Consider the following 20,999-nt stretch of genomic DNA (forward strand, 5'->3'; position numbering starts at 1 on the left):
TGTGCAGTCCATGGTGATAACCCCACATCCTGGCGCCCATTCAAACTCTGTCAATAAATACATGACTGAACCATACGCCGTGCAGAGACACTGGTGTGAGTGTGCCACCGGAGAAGAGGGGAATGTGGCAGCGGCGCCGTCAAAGCCAGTCACATCTGGGCCTGAGCACCGGCGTAATCAGCTCAGGACAGATTAGAGACGGCAGCAAGGGGAGCGGAGGGGGAGGGTGGCGCCACACCACTGGGTACACTGGAAGTGTGTGTGTGTGTGTGTGTGTGTGTGTGTGTGTGTGTGTGTGTGTGTGTGTGTGTGTGTGTGTTGTGGGGCCATCCAAGCCCATGCTGGCCCTTTCCCCACGTGCTGTCAGAAACATGTCTAGCTGGCCAAGCCTGGTGCTGTTGCTCTCTGCTGTGCGTTCCCATGCTGGTGGCTCTGCTCTGCCTCTCTGCACTCCTCCGTCCTCCCCTCTCTCCTCTCTCCTCATCTTCTTTCTCTCCGCTCGCTCACACTGTGGCTTCAGAGAGGGTTGTTGAATGAGATTACACTGCAGGAGATCCCTCTCCCTCATCATGTCTCTCTCGCCCCCATCCCCTGCCCCTCCATCCCTCCTGCTCTCTCTCTCTCTCCCTCCCTTCCTCTCTGTCTCCCTCCATCAGGGCGTCACCAGCACGGTGGGAGAGCGCTGCTGCAGTGTCCAGCCGAGGCTCCTGCAGCCTCCTCCCGCGCCCAGGGCCGAGTCGGTGAGCGTGAGGGCGTCTCCTCGTCGTCTCTGCAGCCCTGTAAGGTCGTAACGAGCCGCCGCTCTCCCGGTGGTGTGATGCCTGCGCATCGGAGTCAGTGACAACCACGCAGCACTAATACAGCAAGTCGTGGCAGCCTTTTCATTGTACTGTGTTGGTTTATGTAAGAACTATAAAAAAAAAAGATGAAGCCTCCGATTTTACAGTTGAGGAGATTGGGAAGAGGGCTTTCAAATGAATTTTCTGCTCCATCTCAAACAATGGCAAAAAAGACACTATCTGTGATTCCATCAAAGTCAGTTTGCTCAGTTTAATCTTGCGTAAATCTTGCAGCACCATCCTAAGTGGCGGGCACTGCCACGTGGCCCTACTCCAGAGAGCCAGCCCTGCCCCATGCCCTCGTCCAACAACAAGTGGCACACAAAATCAACTAAAGCGGCAGTGATGGGAAAAGCCTCCAAAGGCGGCGTTACAGGAGGGCGTGGCCACAATATGCAATGAGTGAAGCCGCACGCTGGTCCTCTGATGCGGACAGAGGGAGTCGGTCTCCTCTTGGTCGTCATGGTGAAGAAGAAAGGTTTCAGGAAAGGCCAGTTTTGTCCTCTGCGGGACGCTGATCAGACTTCTAGAAGCTTCCCGTGATCACCTGGGCAGGTAGTCCCGCGGCAGGCCCGTCTGGTTGCTCTCCCTGAGCGCCTGGTCCACGGCGCCGATGTAGCCGTCGATGAGCTGCCGCATGTCGGGCGTGAAGGGGTCGAAGGTGGGCCGGCGGGCGCCCGAGCGCTTGAAGTGGCCGTCCTTGTTGCTCTCGGCGCACAGCAGCCGCTCCTCGGTGACGCTGGCGTTGAGGAAGTGGGCGAGGGCGCGCAGCTGGGGCACCAGCGCGTCCTGCAGCTCCTCGTAGTGCACCACCAGCACCTGCCGCCCGTAGCGCAGCCAGTCCAGCACGTGGGACGCCCACCACGACGCGTAGCTGCCCACAAACTCCGGCCACTCTGGACGAGGGGAGAGGACAGACACAGCAATCACACACAAATCACACACAAATCACACACACAACGATGGCACCACACAAAGCTCTGTGGCTGTGATGGCTGGCACAAGACAGGAGCTGTGAGGTCTTTATATGAGGTGAGCTATGAGATTTTTACATGTTTTAAGCTCATGCCTCAAGCTACCATACTTAAACAAGATGGTGTAATATGAATGCACTGTATGAATCAAACGTAGGCCTACTGCAGCAAAAAAAAATTAAGCGTTAAGAGGGATATGAAACAATAGGAAGAGGAACAACAGGAAATGGTCCTAACAAGTGTAATTATCTCCATATTACTCACTGCTCACACAACTAGTGTTGTGCAGACATTCTATTATTAGAGCCCAATTACTGTATGATGCACAGACCAGGTCAGGGAGCGGCTCCCAAAAGAGCCCATAAAACAGGAGATATGCCATCGGAACGCCAGCGCCTCCAGGGAAAACGCTCCGCGCTCACCATTACAGGATGTGACGGTAAACATTAAGGCAGCCAAAGCAGCAGAGCGGCGCACTGGGAGATTATCAGCCCGTATTATGGCAGGCTCCTCCAGCCTAGCAGATTATTTATTAGCCACCCGGCACAGGCCTCGTGAAAGACATGATCTTCATGTGACAGCCACAAGGACAATCACATCAAATCAATTGAGCGTGCCAGAGATTGACAGTGAGGCGCTGATGAGAGGAGGTGTGTGTGTGTGTGTGGGGGGGGGGCTCTCTCTACCTTTGCTCTTCCAGTGCTGGTCCGAGGCGTAGCCCAGGTGTCCGGCGCACTTGCGGTTGAACTCGGCCATGAGCGAGCGGTACGGGTTCCGGATCAGCAGGATGGACGCGTCGTACATCTCGATGTCACGCTTGCCGCTCTCGTGGGTCTTCACACAGATGGTGCGGCCACTCTTCCAGTAGTCCTTCTCGCCCTTGAAACCTCCAAACCGTCGGAAACATCATACATACATCACACACACACACACACACACACACACACACACACACACACACACACACACACACACACACACACACACACACACACACACACACACACACACACACACACACACACACACACACACAAAACAGAACAGTTAACTACAATGTCTAAAGCCAGCTTTGTAGCATTTTACAATAGTTACAATGACAATTAGTCCTACATTTATCACTTTCTACCTAGCTAGCCAACCCCAAAAAAGCTCTGTCTTCTTCTCAGGGCAAGATAATGAATGGAGCCAATTCAAGTGATTGATTTGCTGCCTCCTCTAAAGTGGCTCTTGGCTTTAAGGCAGTTAAGGAATTACCTCGGTTGTAAAGAGTGCCGTCAAAATAGTAGCTCCCAGTGTAGTAGCCGGTGGCCAGCTCAATCAGGTGCCGGACCCAGGTGTTGCCCGCACCAGGGAAGCTGGACAATGCAACTAGTAAACTGGACTTCTCTGGCAGGAACTTCCTCTCCGTGCACCTGGAGTCTGGAGGAGGGGGGGAAGAGAGAGGATGTTCACACTCAGACTGTGCTGAGGTCAGTACACTGGGACATCAGCACAGAATCAGGCCCTGTCAGTTGCTTTAAATGTTTAGATCAATACAATCAAGATATCTAGGACTATCAATAAGAGAATCTAAGAACTTTGCTACAGTAGGTCAGCTGATTTACTGTGTTATAACATAAAATCATTTTTATTTTATTCTGTCACTGTTTTCATTAAATTATTACTACCCTACATGATTTTCATAATTGTAGGGTAGTGGTAGATTTTCTCTAGTTTAGACCACTAATGACATGAAGATATCAGTGGGAGGGAAGAGCTAAAAGTTCTCCATTTCAATCTACACATTGTCATCTGCGGTATGCTCTTCCCACATATGTATGCAGCGCTGCAGCCACAGACTCGGAGGGAAAAGGCGCGTTAACATTTCATTTGGACATCATTTCCATATAGATGACTTATTATCGCTAATCTATACACACTGTTGACCTTACCCTGCACGGGCGTTTGGTAGACCTGGCAATGGAGATGATTGGCTGTGGCCGTGGGGATGGTGGTGTTGGCCAGGGCACACAGCTCCTCCCCCACGGGCTCATGGAGGCTGAAGACTGGAGTGGCATACCCACAGAAGCAGTGCGGCCTCTGGAGGATAGCCAGTGGATACTCCTGACCAGCACACAAGGAGAGACATCATGTTCAAATGCTAATCACCAAGTACAACCAAAGTGAACTGTGCACTGATCACATTCACAGTTCAGTGATTGTTAGGTTATTAAATAATCACAGGTAGGTATTGCACTAAATCCTACCTCCTATCTGATTCAAACTAATGGTCATTCCCATTATCATCAGTTTTTAATCACAGTTAGTGCCTGTCCCCCAAATTTAAATGTCCATCATCATTCCGATCTGCAGCAGCAGCAGTCTTGGAGAAAATTCACCAAATCAGCCTGAACAAAAACTTTCTTTGCAAAAGCTAATACTGGCAGATGTCCTTAGCAAATTTCCCAAAAGATATGGAAATCAATACACCGATCAACACATGATGATGCGGCCCAGTGGCAATTCATTCCCATGTCAATAATTTATTTTTGGATCTCATTATCTGAGAGCATTTTGAGAAGAGGTGCGTGACTTGCTTGTTTCGGCACCGTGCTTCATGGCAGTAGAGACAGACCCCATTAAAGACAACAGCGCAGCTGCAATCTCAGACGCTTGTGGGGTGGGGTGGGGCGGGGTGAGGGGCGTTGGGGGAATGCCAGCCCCCGCTGCGAAGCAGCAATCACCACAAGCAAAGTAGCGAAGAGGATTGATTATGGAATCAATTGATTCTCTTTAGGGACACATTAAAGTTTAAACAGCCAGATTGTTTTCAGGCGCAGTAAGAAAAGCTTCATCGGGAGTCTGCATAGCAAGCCATTGCACAGGGACAAAGGAGCTCCAGACAATCAATGAAAATCACCTTGCATGAGTGCAGGTCTGGATGAGTGGAATGGAGCGAGGTGGGGTGGGGTAGGTGTGTAGAGTAGAAAGGCTGATTGGTTGGGGGGGGGGGGGGGGTGAGGTGTTGATGAAGGACAGGGGGGGTGAAGGAGTGGGAGAGACGGCTGTGAGCGAGACGGGGGCACACCTGGTCCATGCAGACTTCCATGCAGGCCTGAGAGGTGAGGTTGCGCTTGACGGCGCGCACAAACCCGGCGGCCGTCATGTTCTCCGGAGTTCTGAAGCAGCCACGGTAGCGCACGTTCCTGTCTGGAAACACAGGAGGAGGGAGCCAAGAAAGAACGCAAGTGACAGGGAGAGAGAGGAACAGGGAGAAAAAAGAGAGATAGAGAGAGCAAAGGAAAATGAGAAGGAGAGATGGAGAGAGGGAGAGAGAGAGTATCTTAGTGACAGTATGTGGGATCTGAAATGTTCAAAGGGAAGCGTAGTTCACTCACATTTCATTATACATTATTCATATGCAGTTTCCACCCAAACAAGCCTGGTATTTTTGGAAGCCCGTGCCTTTATCAAATTGCCAAGAAATTGGGTGATGGGAATATTATATTTACCTATTCATTTATTTATTTCTCAAAGTAGCACCACTCCCACATATTAGCTATACTGTAATACCAGACCTCCAAAATCTACCCTTCAACCTTCATAAAGCACTTGAGTTGTGTTGTAGACAACAGGATCAATGACCCTAAACAACCTTCCTCCCTACCTCCATCTTATGTTTCACACAGGCAGTGGAGAGGCAAATCCTGGAGTGTGTGTATTTGTATATGTATATGTGTGTGTGTGTGTGTGTGTGTGTGTGTGTGTGTGTGTGTGCGTGCCGCGCGCATGAGTGTATGTGTGTGTGAGCGTGTGTGTGTGCGTGTATGTATGCGAATCGACTCATTGACTGATGCCTCTCTCAGCTCTGCTGTGCATGAGTCTGTGTGATTAGGCGTAATTACAGCCACATCAAGCCTGTTTGTGTTAGCACTTCATTCTCTCTCACACACGTATGCGCGCACAGCCGCACACACACACACACACACACACACACACACACACATACACACACGTACACACACACACTCTCTCATCATGCTCCTCCCCCCTCCCTCACCCCCATCCCACTTCACAACAGCCATCATTAAGGCAAGAAACCCTTTGTTTGCTGCTGCACACACAATAGTCTATCCCCTGTTGACTCCAGTGGGCCAAAACAAAGCTTGTGCATTCTCTTCCTCTGCGCTGACAAAGAGAGGCGGGGCACACACAAGGAGCCGCTGCACTGTAGTCAAGGCGCCATGACAAATGCTGCTGCGCTTTGCTCTCGCACAAGCCTGGCTGCTGTGGTATCACAGCGCGGCATAAGGGGCTTCAGCCAGGAAAACACGGCGGCGGCAATAAGAGGAGTGAGGGCACCACTGACCTCAGAACAGGTGTTTGCTGAGCTGATGCCTGGACAAGTGTGTGTGTGTGTGAGCGGGTGATCTAAGAGCAGGTGTGTGTCGACTGGTGAGTGTAAAACCAGCAAAGGCTGGAGAGTAGCCTCCAGGGGCTAGAGGACATGTGTGAGAGCTGGGGGGGGGATATGGAGGATGCAAGGTATGTTTTCGTTTGTATTTATGTGTAGGTGTATATGTATGTGTATTTTTATAGGCATATGTGCATATGTGGCGAGTGTGAATGAAGGGGTCTGGGTGTGTTTGCATATTCATACAGCGTGTGTCATAGAGCTATAAAAGGATCGTCCTCATCATACTCACATCTCCTCTGACCCGGAAGTAGTTCCTCCACCTTGTAGATGGACAGACGGGCCACGCCCCCGCAGATGGAGCCCTTCTCGCCCTTGCAGTCCAGGTTGCACTCCTCCTCCCTCATGCGTGGGCCGGCGATGCGGTTGCCACAGTAACACTCCGAGCCATACTCCAGTCCCGCAAACTGGTATCCACTAGTTGAGAAATGTTGACACACAACATGACTCTCATTACCATCTTATTACTATTTCATTATTAGTATTATCATTATTGTTAATTATGGACTGAAATACTTGAATGTCAGCTATAAGCTGTCAAATATCCAAACACAGCAATTCTGTTGGATGACTAACACACACACACACAGTCTCCCTGTACATGTCCCAAGCCCATCTGTTCAGTGGCAGTGCTGTTAGGTGTGTCTGATGGGAGCCTCACTCTGGCCGAGCTGAGCTAAGGGTCAGCTGGAGGTCAGTCCCTCTTCTCTCTGTATCTGACCCTGCTCTCCCTCACTACCCAACTACTACCCCCACTACCCCCACTACCCCCCACCACCTGCCTTTCTTTGCCTGGGGCTGAACTCACGCCCACAGAGGTCACTGTGTGTCCAGCTCAAGGGGGAAACACATATCTGTCTGGATGTCAGAGCCGGTGGCTGACGGGCCGCGCCAGGCTAGCGGTGTTGGCATGGCAGTTGAGCCATCAAATGAATGAGCAGAGTGTCCTTCCAGCCAAGCCACCTGGAGGGCTGGTGACAGCGAAAGAGAGAGGGGGGGAAAGCGCGAGGGGGAGGGGGCTGGACTTGGACACCTGTGCGGTGAGTGAAAGAGACAGTTTTAGCGAGCGAGGCGGCCAGCCTGGTCAGCGGCGGAGTGGACACAGCTGCAGCCTCCGCCGCGGCGGCCGTGGGGACGGCACATGGGCCGCGTTCCAGCTGTTCCAGCCGCGCACAGACAAAGTGAGCGTCCAAAGGTTCCCACACTCTCCTGCGCGCCTGATCTGGGCTCCCTCATGTGAACCCAGCTGAACTGAGCCGAGCCACCGCTCTGGTGCTCACATTCCCCACTCGGCCCACGTGACCACGCTGGAGCAGAATCTACAGCACACATGGCAGTGGGAGACAGCAGCCATACAAAAGCTCCATAGTCCTGCCCCTCCAGGCCCAGAGCCCCTTACTGCTGTCAGTGCTGGAGGAGGATTTTAGTGTTCAGGACAGGGCCCACAATAAAGACCATAGAATGACTAGGTTGGCTGATTATTAAAACATCACCAATATTTCTTTTTTATGACAGACTTTCCGAGGAACACAATATACGCTCATCTGTTACTTCCGAGTCATTACTGTAGACTGGAATATGATTTTGTGCTCCTGCTTTTGGTGTTCATCCAAAGCCACTTGTTGTTCTGTCACCCCATTAACAGCCTCACAGCTCCAGATCTTCACAAGGATAAGGATGTAGTATCTGAATGTTTCCATGGCAACCATGCAAGTAAGCCATTTTCCCTCCTTCATGCAAATCTCTGATGTTCCCTGCATGGCATTCACAACACCGCGGGTTGAGAACCTGGGTCTCAGAAGAGCAGTAGAGGAGCTGGGAGTGTGTGTGTGTGTGTGTGTGTGTGTGTGTGTGTGTGGGTGGGGGGCTGGGGGGGAGGTCATTACACTCTACTCTCGCAGTCTCCACTACTGAGCATCCAAAGCAGAAAAAGCTCGCCGTGATGATTCTGAGTCATTTGGCAGCAGAGCACATCCGTGAAAGGAAGGACCTTGGAATTGGCAGAGTCCACGGTGGCTTTGTAGATATGACTGATGCTGAATGACTAGCCCTGCTGTCTGGGTCACGCTCCTCCTCTCAGATGTTTATTCTCCAGACAGAGATTAGAATAAATGTCAGCTCGTGCCTCTGCATGGTGATCCTTTAGGAGAAAAACCAGTTCATTGCCTTAAAGAAATGGCTATAGCTTTAGCTGGACTCATGCCATCTGAGGCATCCCGCTGGGCTGAGCTTTCATGGCGGTGACTGTTTTAGAGGATGACGCACTAATGAATAAAAGACAGAGCATCAGGGGTTAATTAAAGGGGTAGTTGTTTAACCTCCGTTTTCAAACGGTGGTCAATTAGCACAGAAGAAATAGCCTGAACAGGTGGATCGCAGCTGATCACACACACACACGCACACACACACACACACACACACACACACACACACACACACACACACACACACACACACACACACACACACACACGCACACACACACACACAGTAGTCACGGTTAGTCAGAGAGCCACACATCTGCTTTTAAAGAAAGAAGACTTGGCTGTGGTGATTTGGCTAGTCTCCAAGTCCCCAACCTTGGATCTTGCCAGCTGGCACTCAGCATTACACTGCAAACACACAGCACATTCTCTCCCCCATCCTAACAGGCTCTGTCTCATTATTCTCTGATTTAAGTCAAGAACGGACTGGATGTCTATTGAGACGGAAGCCCATCTGCCTATGGCGGCCATCTCGGTGCACGGCCACAGTGGGAGGAGTGTGCTGGGCAGACAGCAGGAGCAGTCACAGGACGCCTCACCTCTCTGAGCAGGTGTCCTGGCACAAGCTGCTGGTCATTCTGCGGAAGTCATAAAAAACGGTCCCTTTCAAGGCCCGGTCCTTGGCATCATCCAGGAAGCAGCCAATGTATGTACCTGTTTCAAATTAGAGCCAGACAAACAAAACGGAGAATTCACCTGTTATGGCAAACTGAGGCAGAGAGAGGAGTGAGGGCTTGCAAACAGTGTTTCCTGAATTTCAGTACATGGTTTTGAAGATACATTAAGTCAAAATCGCTATAAAATTGCTATGACTTATTTTTTCTTTTAATATGGAATAGGTCTTTATTGCCATTGTCAGAGGTACAGTGACATTTAAAGTGCTTTGCCGTCAGTGCATAATTTATGAGTCTATAGAAAATACATAACATGGAGAGAAAGATCATTATCATCACCTATTAACTGCACCCTACTACAATGACAGTATCTTATGACATTTTACAAAACACATGATTTAACAACATTTTTTTCCACGATACATCATCCTGTTGCTGGCCATTTGGGTTAGAGCATGATGAAAGTAAATAAAAAAATTATGTAAATTGTTTAGCCTCAACCTTAACATATTGCATTTAAAATCAATTCAGCAGTCAATTTACCAAACAAAAGCTGACAGTGTTTTCAGATACTCAAATAGTGTAATGACGGCAATTCTAAGCCTGCAAATGTCTTTATCAACTGTTGCTGTAGTGATGTCCCCATTCACCATAACTAAATGGTGGCTACACCCAAGTACTAAAACAAAACATTTTCAAGATCAATATATAAATCTGGAAAGAGTCTGGAAATGAAAGTGGATTACACAGTTCCTACAGTACCTTTGTGTGGAACCTTCCTCCTGGCTGTGACCGGGTCTGCTCTGGTCATGTCCTGTTCCGACATGAGGCTGTGGAACCACCGGCGCCGCAGCTGTCGGATCTCCTGGTTCCTGGACAGCAGCCACTGTGGGCCAGCGCGGTCGTCCGACTGGCTAGCATGATAGCGCCCTGGACTCCCTGGCAGCCTGGCGCCCACTGGGCCCGCTCGCACCACTGGCGTGCCACTCAGCACCCGCGGCGGGGCTGGCAGAGAGGGCAGGGGCAGGAAGCTGGAGGTGAGGGACAGCCCCCGCTGGGAGACCACCAGAGCCGCCCGCTGCAGCAGCAGCACGCTGCCCGCCATGATGTAGGCCACGCCCAGGAAGAGGAGGAGCAGCTGCGTCCGCCGCAGGAAGCGCTGCAGCCGGTAGAACGGCTTCGCCATGACCACGCCCACTCGCCGCTCAGCGTCCCTAACAACCGGAGCTCAACGTCTCCCTAACAACCAAGAGGACCAATGGGAAGATGGAGGATAGGACTTGCTGCATCACCTACTGGCGGTCTTTCAGCAGTGCTTTCCCAAACCAGTCTCGCTAAAATGAAACCAACAGCAGGACCATTGTGTTTCAGATGCCTTGTCCACTGTGATTACAGCTTGAGAGATGGACAGTCCACCACTCTGCGGCGTCCGGCAGGGCCTGTCCTCAGGCGTCTCGACCAGTGAAGGGATCCAAGGCCGGGCAGCTGGTCAGCATCACTGTGTTGTGTGGCCGGTCTCCAGTGCCTGTGTCCTGGGGTTCCAGACGGAGGGAGCCCAGAGTGAACCTGCAGAGAGCACAGTCATAAACGTGGGATTCAAGTCAAGGCTAATCCTTCTTCATTTTATCTATGGTGATAAAACAGAAAAAAGCACAAGTATAAGAGAGAAATATGACGGGTCTGCTTTTTTGCTGTATGTCTCCATTAGTGTGTGTGTGTGTGTGTGTGTGTGTGTGTCTAGAGAGAGAGCAAAAGAGAGAGACACGAACAAAGGTAGAGGCTGAATAAGAGAATGGGTCAGTGAGGGGAAGAGTGAGAGGGATTTGAAGAGCTGAAGAATGAGTGAGATCCAAAGTGAGAGGAACAGGGAGTGTGTGTGTGTGTGTGTGTGTGTGTGTGTGTGTGTGTGTGAGTGCCTGTGTGTCTGTGTCAGAGTGTGTGTGTGTGTGTGTGTGTGTGTGTGTGTGTGTGTGTGTGTGTGTGTGTGTGTGTGTGTCTGTGTGTGTGTGTGTCTGTGTGCGTGTGTGCGTGTGTGCGTGTGTGCGTGTGCGTGTGTGTCTGTGTCAGTGTGTGTGTGTGTGCGCGCGCGAGTGAGTGAGTGAGTGAATGAGCAAGAGAGAGAGAGAGAGAGAGAGAGATGGTGCCTTTGTGAGCTACTGCCTCAGCTGCTCCTCTCTGGAGTGAGAGCGAGGCAAGGAACAGAGAGGTTCTTATTTATGGCAGCAACACCTCCCTTATCTTCCCACACAGGGTTAAGATCACACAGGCCTGCATCATCAAGCATTACAACGCACAGAAATGCCTGTCCTGATTCCACATCAAACCATAAAGCATTGCCTGATAACATCTCCCGCCGTAAATCACCTTATAAATGCCTGATGCGGTTCCCTAATATCAGCGCCATCATTTCCAATAAAGATCAGCGTGTCTGTCAGCACAAGCCATATGGCCATGACGGCACCGAAGCATTGTGCACATCAGGCCTGAAACAGAAATGTCTAGTTTGTCCTTTTTTTCTTGCTAATTGGGTAAGCTCGCGCTAGGTGCAACTCAGCTTGTTTCAATTGTGCTAAGGAGAAGAGAAAAAAAAGAGAGAAAAAGATCCATCATTAGTTGGGCTCTGATGAGAATTCTGATGTGAGGCCTGGAAAAGAGTCACAAAAACAAACCCTGTAAAGAGCCTAATTAAACCTGGGAGGGAGGTGGGCGGGACGTCTCCTGGTGCGCTCTCACGCTGCCAATCAAACGGCGCTGCGCTCAGATGAAGATGAAGCATGTTTTCCTGCCCCACATTTCTCTCTTTTTATCCATCTGAAAAATACTGTGGGCTTAGGAGCCCTCACCGGAGGAGCAGGATCAGACCATAGAGGTGTACTGATTTTCTTTTTTAAGTGCTAAACTGCCTGCCTGGCCCCTTGAATACAAATATGAACTCAATTTGGGGCACCTTTAAAGCCTGCAAACGATACACATCCTCTACCTCAAGAATACTGTCAGTTACGGTTAGATAACAGAGTACAGCCACATTTAACTTCTCACGCTGGAAACCAAAATGTGCCAGTGCCAGAAGGAATATCTCCATGGGACAAATGCTTTACTGCTGTGGCTCCTGCTAATGGTGCTGCCCCTGTAGGCATGGCAGTTTCCCCCAGTGTAAACCCCTTTCTCACTCTCCACACCCCTCACACCAGCATTTGGCTGAAGGCCCAGAGCAGCACACAAAAGACTGAGCATGTATGGGCATTCTTGCCAAAACCATGGGCAACTACCACACAGCTGAGCATCTGCTGAGAATGTCAATCAGATTGGAGGCTTCACCCATGATTGATGGAGAGCGCCGCACGCTTTTTTCAGTGGATGACACACACATGTAAACTGCTCCACTAGTGGGACTGAATACATCAACTGTGATATAGCCGTGAAACAAAAAAGCCTCACCTTGGGTAACCACAGTAGATGATGGCAGTTTAATGAACATTCAAATTTTACATATTGTTTGTTTGTTTTGTTTTTTTCTTTTCAAAATTACCCTGAGTGAAGAGCAATGATGGCAAAAGTGGCAGAGAGCAAATAACCACTCAAACAAAACAAGCACTTAGCTGTAAGAACAACACAAATGTCATGTTAAAAACATGAATGTTAATCATGGTGAAAGATGAGTGAGGGACAAGCGACTGAGTGAAGCAGCACTCTTCTGAAGCTGAGAATGGGTCAAGGCTGAGCCAAGCGCGGACTCCTTTTCAAGAGCCGATCCTCCCGGTCAAGGAAAACACTTAATGAATAGATAAAGGAGGGGAATGTGAATAACACACTTGTGTCTTTCACCAGCTGTCCTTGCTTCTGAGGAAAGCCCACACATGTGAAATCTAAGGTACAATCTCCAGCCTCTCAGCAACATATATCCCATTTACTAAGATACAGTACTTGCTGATAAGAAAAAGGAAAACATGCAAAAAGTGCTGACACACAAATGTATGAAAATATAGATGTATAAAAATATAATGCATAAAAAATAAACAAATCAGTGTTATTACAGTTACAGTGTCAGATAAGCTTTATTGTGGCATCGGAGTCAGACCAAAAGAGTCTTGTAGACATAATGAGCCAAAACCTAAGACCTATGTCTGGTTCTGGTTTATGCGGTTGATTTCACTGATACTCTCAATGCTACAGATCTTTTTCTGTGAGGAGCTGGCTCCCCATCAGCATGCATGCTCCGGTGCATGCAACCACTAGTTTATTCCCTCTCAGATGCCTGGATCCTCAATCTAATCCTTAATTTGTGCAGTCTTTCTCTACATTTATTTAGTAGCTGTCCACATGCAGTATTTGTGTCCCGTATAGCATTTGTTCAGCTTTTTTTTATTTATTGTATGCCATTTCAAAATGTATTGTAGAGTGGATTGCTGAACTGGTCGGACAGACATTCTATCTCTCAGCAAAGTAATATGATGATATATTTTCAGAGTTCACTCTCTTTCAAAGTCACAATGGTTCAGTTTTCACATTGTGTAAGGTCAAGAGAGATTAATCCATCATTTCTTGGATATCTTGAATGCTTTTGACTCTGAATAGTAAATAATCATATAATGGTACTGAACTTCCCTGATTTCATTTGTAATAAAGTGACCGCATAAACTAGTTACAGACGAACACAGAAACATTTGCAGAATATTCCGTCTTGTTTCAGGATGAGATGCTGAGCTTTAGTCTGTCTTCTCTACTGGAGCTGTGCGCGGTACTCTGCCCCTCAGCTGTGCCAGGAGTGAGGAACAGAAGAAAGGAGTCATGCTGTTCTAAAGTTCTCCTTCTCTCTGGCCCACACACACACACACACGCACGCACACACACACCTGAGAAGCAAACCTAGGGATTTCTATTTAAAAGATGGGAAGTGAGGGTACAAATGAAGCCGAGTGAGCTTTGGGGAGATTAAAGCGTCCCATCACTCATGACAGCCCTGGGAGGTGAACAGGAAAATTCCTCCACCAGAAGGTCATATTCAGGCCCTCGGTGATCATTCATCCCAGAATACTGGTTTGTTTGACTTTTTTCTCACAGGATTCCCAAGTAGACATCTTCCCTGACTGGTGACCTTCAATAAATATGCAGCAATTTCTCACTGATGTTAACTCCAACACAGCAGCTGATTGGTTTATTCTGGATTTGTCATTTGCTGAATGCAAGCAGTTGTCCAGCCCTCAGCGAGTAGGCAGCTCTAGAGCTAGATGGACTCATTACCTGGCATGGAGCCCCTGCTGCCATAAGACCTCTAACCCAACGCATTTCCCTTGCTCTCCTAATGGACGTCAGCCTGCTGATCAATGTGACATTCATCTGAAATGATGGATTTCTATTTCAGGTACAGTATTTGCCTAACCACAGCTCATTCTAAATGTGTCTTGTTTCTCCATAATGAGGAGATGTGTATGATTTTATTTTCTATACCATAAGAAGCTTGTGCTACATTTACAGTAGAAGTAAAAATGCACAAAACATTACTACACTAAGGGCCATTAGGTTTCCTTGTCTGCTTCCACCTGATTAAGAAGACAGACGTCCTATCTCCCACCTTTCAATGTGATGTGCACATCTAAATAATAATCAGATAGGGATCCATTTGTAAGGAAAGACAGAGGTTCTTCTCACAATAGACCCAGTTTATCTTAATTATACACTACTTAACTGAAGAGTACAGTAAGCCATTTAAACTGTGACATGCCCTGAGGGCAAACATTTATCCACGTTCTAATGCAGGAAAGCATTCTACTGTTAAGGTTACTTCATGCGTGACAAGCAGCAGTCACTTCCCAAAGTCAACGCTTACACTGCACAGAAATGAAAAGGGTGTCAGGCTAAGTGCTACATTAAATTTTTGTTGGGAAATGGACAGTCCATGGTAATTTAAGCTCTGTGTTGCATTTGCATTTGCAGATTTACAGTGGTACCATAAACAAAGCCACTATAACAACAAAATGTTCAATAAAGTTCTGGCAAAATGATCGCAAACAAGCAGTCTGTGGATGCTACTTTATTGACCACTAAAATGAAATGTAAGTGTGCATGAGAAAGATGACAGAGGATGGAAGAGGAGGGTGGGACCAGGGAGGAGAGGATAGAAACATGACCATGCTGTACTGCTGACATTTGATACCTCCTGGAAATGCATGTTTGAGTCATTGTGTGTGTGTGTGTGTGTGTGTGTGTGTGTGTGTGTGTGTGTGTGTGTGTGTGTGTGTGTGTGTGTGTGTGTTGAGGAAACCTTAAGCGATTATAGATTTCCTTGCAAACAGCTACAGTAAATAAGCACTGTATGGAATAAAGCTAGGCTTTTCACAGAACCTGTTTTTTGTTGTTTGTCAAATTTGACATCAACATTTTCTCTCTCACACACACACACACACACACACACACACACACACACACACACACACACACACACACACACACACACACACACACACACACACACACACACACACACACACACACACACACACACGTTACATTTGTGGTATTCCTACTTAATAGAGGAAATGGGTGAGGAGGCAGAGACATCTCATAGCAATTATTTTAAAAGCCCTGGACTTGACACATGGTGGAGATTACAATGATGCAGGAGATACAGTACATATAAACTGCAGTGGAACTCAGTAAAGCACCCCTGCTAAACAGATCTAGTACAGCTCCTCCACCAAGGAGCTATCTTTTCATCATGTCAATTAGTTTTTTTTTTATTTGTTTGTTGTATGATTGATTGCTTGTTAACTAAACAAGTTCCACAACATTTTGTGAAAAGATGTAGCATTGACCAAGAAAGAACCCAAAACATTGTGTAAGATGAATAATTTTGTAGTAGTGAATAGTGAATTTATGAATAGTTTTATTTGTGCAGAACTGTTATGCACAACCATTGATGTTGTGCTTCATAAGAATGAACAAGCCTCCTGTTCCAAGATGTATTCCAGAAAGCAGCTTTAGCCTCTTTCCAAAATGTACAGGCTAACAGTATATATTTGGTGAAATGTTCTGTCTGAGCAAACTTGCGTGTTAGATTTATGAAGTAAACCAATAGAGGAGTTTAGAGGAGTGAGATATAGTGACCAGTCTTAAGTGTGACTGAGGTTGTGGAATTCTGTCAGCATTGGCATGCAACGACTATAATAGTGGGGTGTCCTTGTATTCTCACAAAGAATGGAGAAGGGAAAGTCCAAGGTCATTACATTGCTATTGGAACAGAAAATGAATTTATAATCCAATCTTATATCTTAAACGTACGTCAGTTATCAGATCTATAGGGCTTTTTGTCACTTGTTTTGTTCTGGCACTGTGAGAATTCTGTCTTGTCCTGTTTCTTTGCCTGTACTTTCATACAACATACAAACTGCTCCTTGTGTTCCTTCCAGTTTGCCAATTGTTTACTTTCTGTCCCTGTGTCCTGTTCCATGCATGGAGGTGTTAAAGATGCTCTGTTCATAATGACTGCTAACTTAGAGGACCTGACCAGAGGAATCCCAACTTCCAAAAAAATGCTAACATGAGAAGTGTTGTTAGACAAGAATTATTAGTAAGCAAATGTTCATGATAGTCCAATTAGAACCCCTGGTACCAGTTATCTGGTTGCCCAGCAACACTAATCACCTTTAGCCTTTCTTGTGCATTTCTAGCCTATATGAACCCTGCCTGACCTGCCAACAAACTTGGATTTTCCCTGGCAGCTCAGGTTGGAAACCGGCACATCTATCTCCTCTGTTCCCTGCACCTTTGGCTTCAATCACAAACTAGCTTATCCAAAAGATGCACTGGATCGTTGGTCTGATTGGTTGAAGGATTATCCAAGCGTACGGAGTAATGATTTGAACGAGCTCGACAGTCCCGCCCCTCCTCCGAGAGAGCACGCCTCTCGTGCAGTAGAAATACTAATGTTCAATGAGCTTAAATTGTGCTATACATTAAAGACAGAATAGCAGTGCTTGGCCCAAGAACATGATCTAGCCCAAGATAATAAGATAAATGTAGTCTTATAGATAGTAACATTTGTACAAGAAAACCTATGAATAAAATCTTCTGAGGAACACACTTTCTCATTCATTGTAAGAATTTGAAGCACTTATTATTGAAATTGTCTGTGTGTTATTTGTACTTATAGGTGCCATTTCTACTGGTTTCCATGGCATCAACTGACTGAGTTCAACACTGGTATTGGCAGTGATATTTCAAGAGAATGCTGCCAGGCTTCCCTCCCTGTAGGCAGACTAGCCAGTGGCTTACATCAGAGCAGAAGCATAACCCTTCTCCATTGATTTGTCCTCTGACAAGTAGAGTCATGTTAAATGATGTCCACTGGATTAAACTGCCTTCTGTCTCACTCAGAGGCACTATGGAAATCCACCATTTTCGGCATCATGAAATACTGTTGAGTTCCTACTTTGTTCACTCACAAGCCGTAAAGACTGAAGCCCTGAACAAACTCTTCATTCACGTTCAGTGGAACATGTCTGTATTATCAAAAACGCTTTGCAATGAAAGTGATAATTGTGCTGAGTGACTTGAACCCAGGTCGTCTATCATCTTCCTCCTGTAGAGGATTACAGCTGTAGGTGACCTCTATCAGTCTCGACTCTACAGAGAGCCTTGTATATGAACACTATAACTGATGGTTAGGGAACATTTCTGATCAAGAAGCAGCTAGAATGGATTTTTAAATATTTTTTCCTTGAACATGGAAGATTCAAAGAGGCTGTATCAATCATATCAACATGTCTGAATGTTGAAGGAATTTCACCAAATGTAAGTTTTCTAAATAGTACTACAGTTTTACCTTAACAGCCCTAAAGCTTTTAATTGATTTTATTCTAATTTCACTTACATACAACAATAAAAATACCAACTCATACCTCATATTTTCAATCAAAGGGTAGATTTTGTTATACAAAAGGCATTTGTTGGCACACCCACAGAGCATTTCTTGTGCAGATTTCTACTGTATTTCAAGAAACTATTAACTGAGAGACCCATAGACACACTAATAATCTCTGCTGTGTGCTGCAGTGTGTGAAGTGTGAGGCACATAATCATATTATGCAATGTAATATATTATAGGATGGGGTAAACAGAATGTAAACCCTGCAAATTGGTGCCATGTTCTGTGCTGGTGTAATGTTCAGAAAATATTTATCGGTGTGGGTGCAATGCACCAACCAATATTTAGAATTTAACAAAATCAGAAAACTATACAGAATACTTAGATTATTCGAACATTTGTATTTGAATTAACATTGTAAAGATGTTCAGGAGTTCACCTTTCCACACACAATGTGTGTGTGTGTGTGTGTGTGTGTGTGTGTGTGTGTGAGAAAGAGAGAGAGAGAGAGAGAGAGAGAGAGTGTGCCTGTTTGTATGCGCACGCGTTTGTGTTCTAGGCACCACAGTAATAGGCACTGTAGTATACTTAACAACCATGTTTTGTGTTGAATTAGTTATAAAATGCAAGAGGGGAATCAAACATACAGTATAAATGAAGAAACAACATAACTCAGCCTCTTTTTTGTTAATTATTCATTTGATAATGTCTCCGAGGCAAACAAAGTGCAAGGCTAAGATTTCAGTCAAAAACTGTGGATTCACGTAATAACTCACTGACTGCACGGAGTCAGTGTGAACTGATTGTTGCAAATAAATATTTCATCCCAAATATTTGTGGCGCCATTAGCAACAAGGTGTCAAAACAACCCACGGACAAGCACACTCCTCCGCTTTGGTGACATTAATCAGCTCTGACTTGTTAATGCCCCCTTCTGCTACAGACTCATCACATTTGAAGAAGAGTGGAGCTGAGGTGGTCTGTTGACCTGCAGTGAGACACACTCATACTAAACGGAGTGCTAAAGCATCATGCCCACTGCTCTCTGCAGCGATGACCCGGTGTGCTCGATGTTCCATGCGTTTGATAGGTCTGGGTCATTGAGGATGGGTAGGCAATGGAGGGACGAGGGAAAACACGCCTGCATTACAATTACTCCTACAAAGGGACATGCACCAGTTATTCAAAGTTATCATCAACAAGTGACTCAAAAGACTCAAACCTTAGACAGTGATATCTGCCAAGGCAGCATCACACATACAGCTACTGGATTTTCCCCGTTTCCCATTTTTTAATTATTCTATAAACTGCAAGATATAACGGGCATATCTAATTTCAAACAGTATACTTTAATGCTAACCTTAATACAGTATGTTTGATTGCACAATAGGCTACTGTCAATGGTAGGCTACCATACCACATCTAATTGGCTATAGGATGTCTGTTTGTTGAAAAACAACCTGAAGAAACACTGCTCGAGTTCTGTTCCAGTGACCGTCCTGATACTACACAGCTACGGACAACACACAGTAGCCTATAGAATAGGCTATGACTGAGTAAAGTATAGGACATAGGCCTGCCATCAAACCAGACCAAAAATACCAAAAACGTTGGGAAAACAAGGGACACAAAGGGTGCACACAAAAAAATATCGAACATTAATTGTAAAGCAAACTAATCAATTTTGTCTCAACCAGCAGTTGAATTCGACAGTAGAAGTGGAAACTACTCTCTTGGAAATGCATTTTCGACATCTATCATCTGAGACAGTGATGACTACCATTACTCATCCCATGTGATCATTTTAAACCACCACATTTGACACATTTGGGAACGGTATTTAGAATTTAATACATTCCTTAATAAAATATCCCATCCCTTCTGGTGTTATTGGTGAACAGACATTGCATGCGTTTTTCAGTCCGTTTTAGCCTATGTATTCGCTGTGAATTCACAATAGACTAATCCAAATGGAAAAGAAAGTGAAGCGCTAACTTAGAGCCAGAGGTGGAATATTGCCAATTCTATAATGCCTTGCTATTAAGATATCTGAATGCTGCCTTAGCCTACGTGACATTTTTCCTCAGATTGTTTTCATTAAAATAGCGTTTCACCAGTTCTGCACGAAACCCTTCATCTAAAGTTGAACTGAAACAGATTATCCTAGAGGTTACTTTGAGTTTACATGAAGGCGACTGTAACTAGAGGTTCTATTCACTGCTTAATAACACTGCGCGTGTCCTTACCTTCACAGGAACGTTCCATGCCAGTGTAAAGAAGAAGAGGTGACAAGTATTGAGGATGTAGACTAAACAGTAGCCTAGGCTATATGGTCGTATCTATTCGTCTGTTTCCACTGTGCTCTTATTGCATCCCTGCCAAGCTAGCGCGCTATCTCTTTTCTCTCTCGCCGATCTCTCTCAGGCTCTTGATGTATGCCATAAATCCTCTTTCATTTTCTTATTTCGCATAGCAGTGAAGCCATTAGAACAGCCGTAATCCGTACTTCTAAATCCGCACTGTGCCCCCTTTCATTTAGCAGTCCCACGTTGCTCTCTCGTTAGAATCCTACGAACCCAGCTGTTTTTAAGTCAGAGAGAAGGACATTACTGCGCATGCTTGCTGGTCAGGAAACACTCGAAGCAGGCAGTATGGTGTTGACCCTCGGCTCCTCTTCCAACAGACGAATGGATGGAGAGTGAGAAGACGTTGTCTTTTTTTCAGGTTGTATCTTATTGAACTTTTATTTACACATTTTACATGGCATATCCTACCTTATTGGTAACCTCATGAACAACAAAGAACATGAGACAAGGTTTCCTTTGTGTCCCATCTTCGCTTTTTACCTTGGCTGAGTCAGAAGACATCGAGCTTTATGAGTTGATGCGCTTTGAGTAGGCTACAAGTAAATGCATCGATGAAGCTTTGATTTTCTGCAGGCTATGGCTGTGCACCTCACACACCCATAAGACCAGCCGTCTCAGCCAAT

At 46.4% G+C, this 20,999-nt stretch overlaps 1 protein-coding gene across 1 annotated transcript; it reads right to left on the reverse strand.

Moving 5' to 3' along the window:
* Positions 1-652: 652 nt before the first annotated feature.
* On the reverse strand, positions 653-20,555 carry LOC134099864 (sialate:O-sulfotransferase 1). Its single transcript, XM_062552889.1, has 9 exons — positions 20,257-20,555; positions 9,910-10,713; positions 9,073-9,187; positions 6,502-6,686; positions 4,884-5,005; positions 3,748-3,919; positions 3,071-3,235; positions 2,500-2,700; positions 653-1,735 (listed from the first exon to the last, which is right to left on the reverse strand). Exons 2-9 carry the CDS (start codon positions 10,331-10,333, stop codon positions 1,383-1,385), a joined length of 1,737 nt encoding a protein of 578 aa, XP_062408873.1. The 5' UTR covers positions 10,334-10,713; positions 20,257-20,555; the 3' UTR covers positions 653-1,382.
* Between the last annotated feature and the right edge of the window lie 444 nt (positions 20,556-20,999).

Source organism: Sardina pilchardus, chromosome 13 (assembly GCF_963854185.1).
Source record: "Sardina pilchardus chromosome 13, fSarPil1.1, whole genome shotgun sequence".
Classification (NCBI taxonomy): Eukaryota; Metazoa; Chordata; class Actinopteri; order Clupeiformes; family Clupeidae; genus Sardina; species Sardina pilchardus.

What these genes read in the sequence shown, in the direction of transcription:
- LOC134099864 (XM_062552889.1), bottom strand. Translation starts at nt 10,333, where the DNA reads ATGGCGAAGCCGTTCTACCGGCTGCAGCGCTTCCTGCGGCGGACGCAG. An exon ending in CAGGACACCTGCTCAGAGAG is followed by an intron (nt 6,687 to 9,072) that starts GTGAGGCGTCCT and finishes TTTCTCAACTAG; the next exon opens with TGGATACCAGTTTGCGGGAC. An exon ending in CGGCACTCTTTACAACCGAG is followed by an intron (nt 2,701 to 3,070) that starts GTAATTCCTTAA and finishes GACGGTTTGGAG; the next exon opens with GTTTCAAGGGCGAGAAGGAC.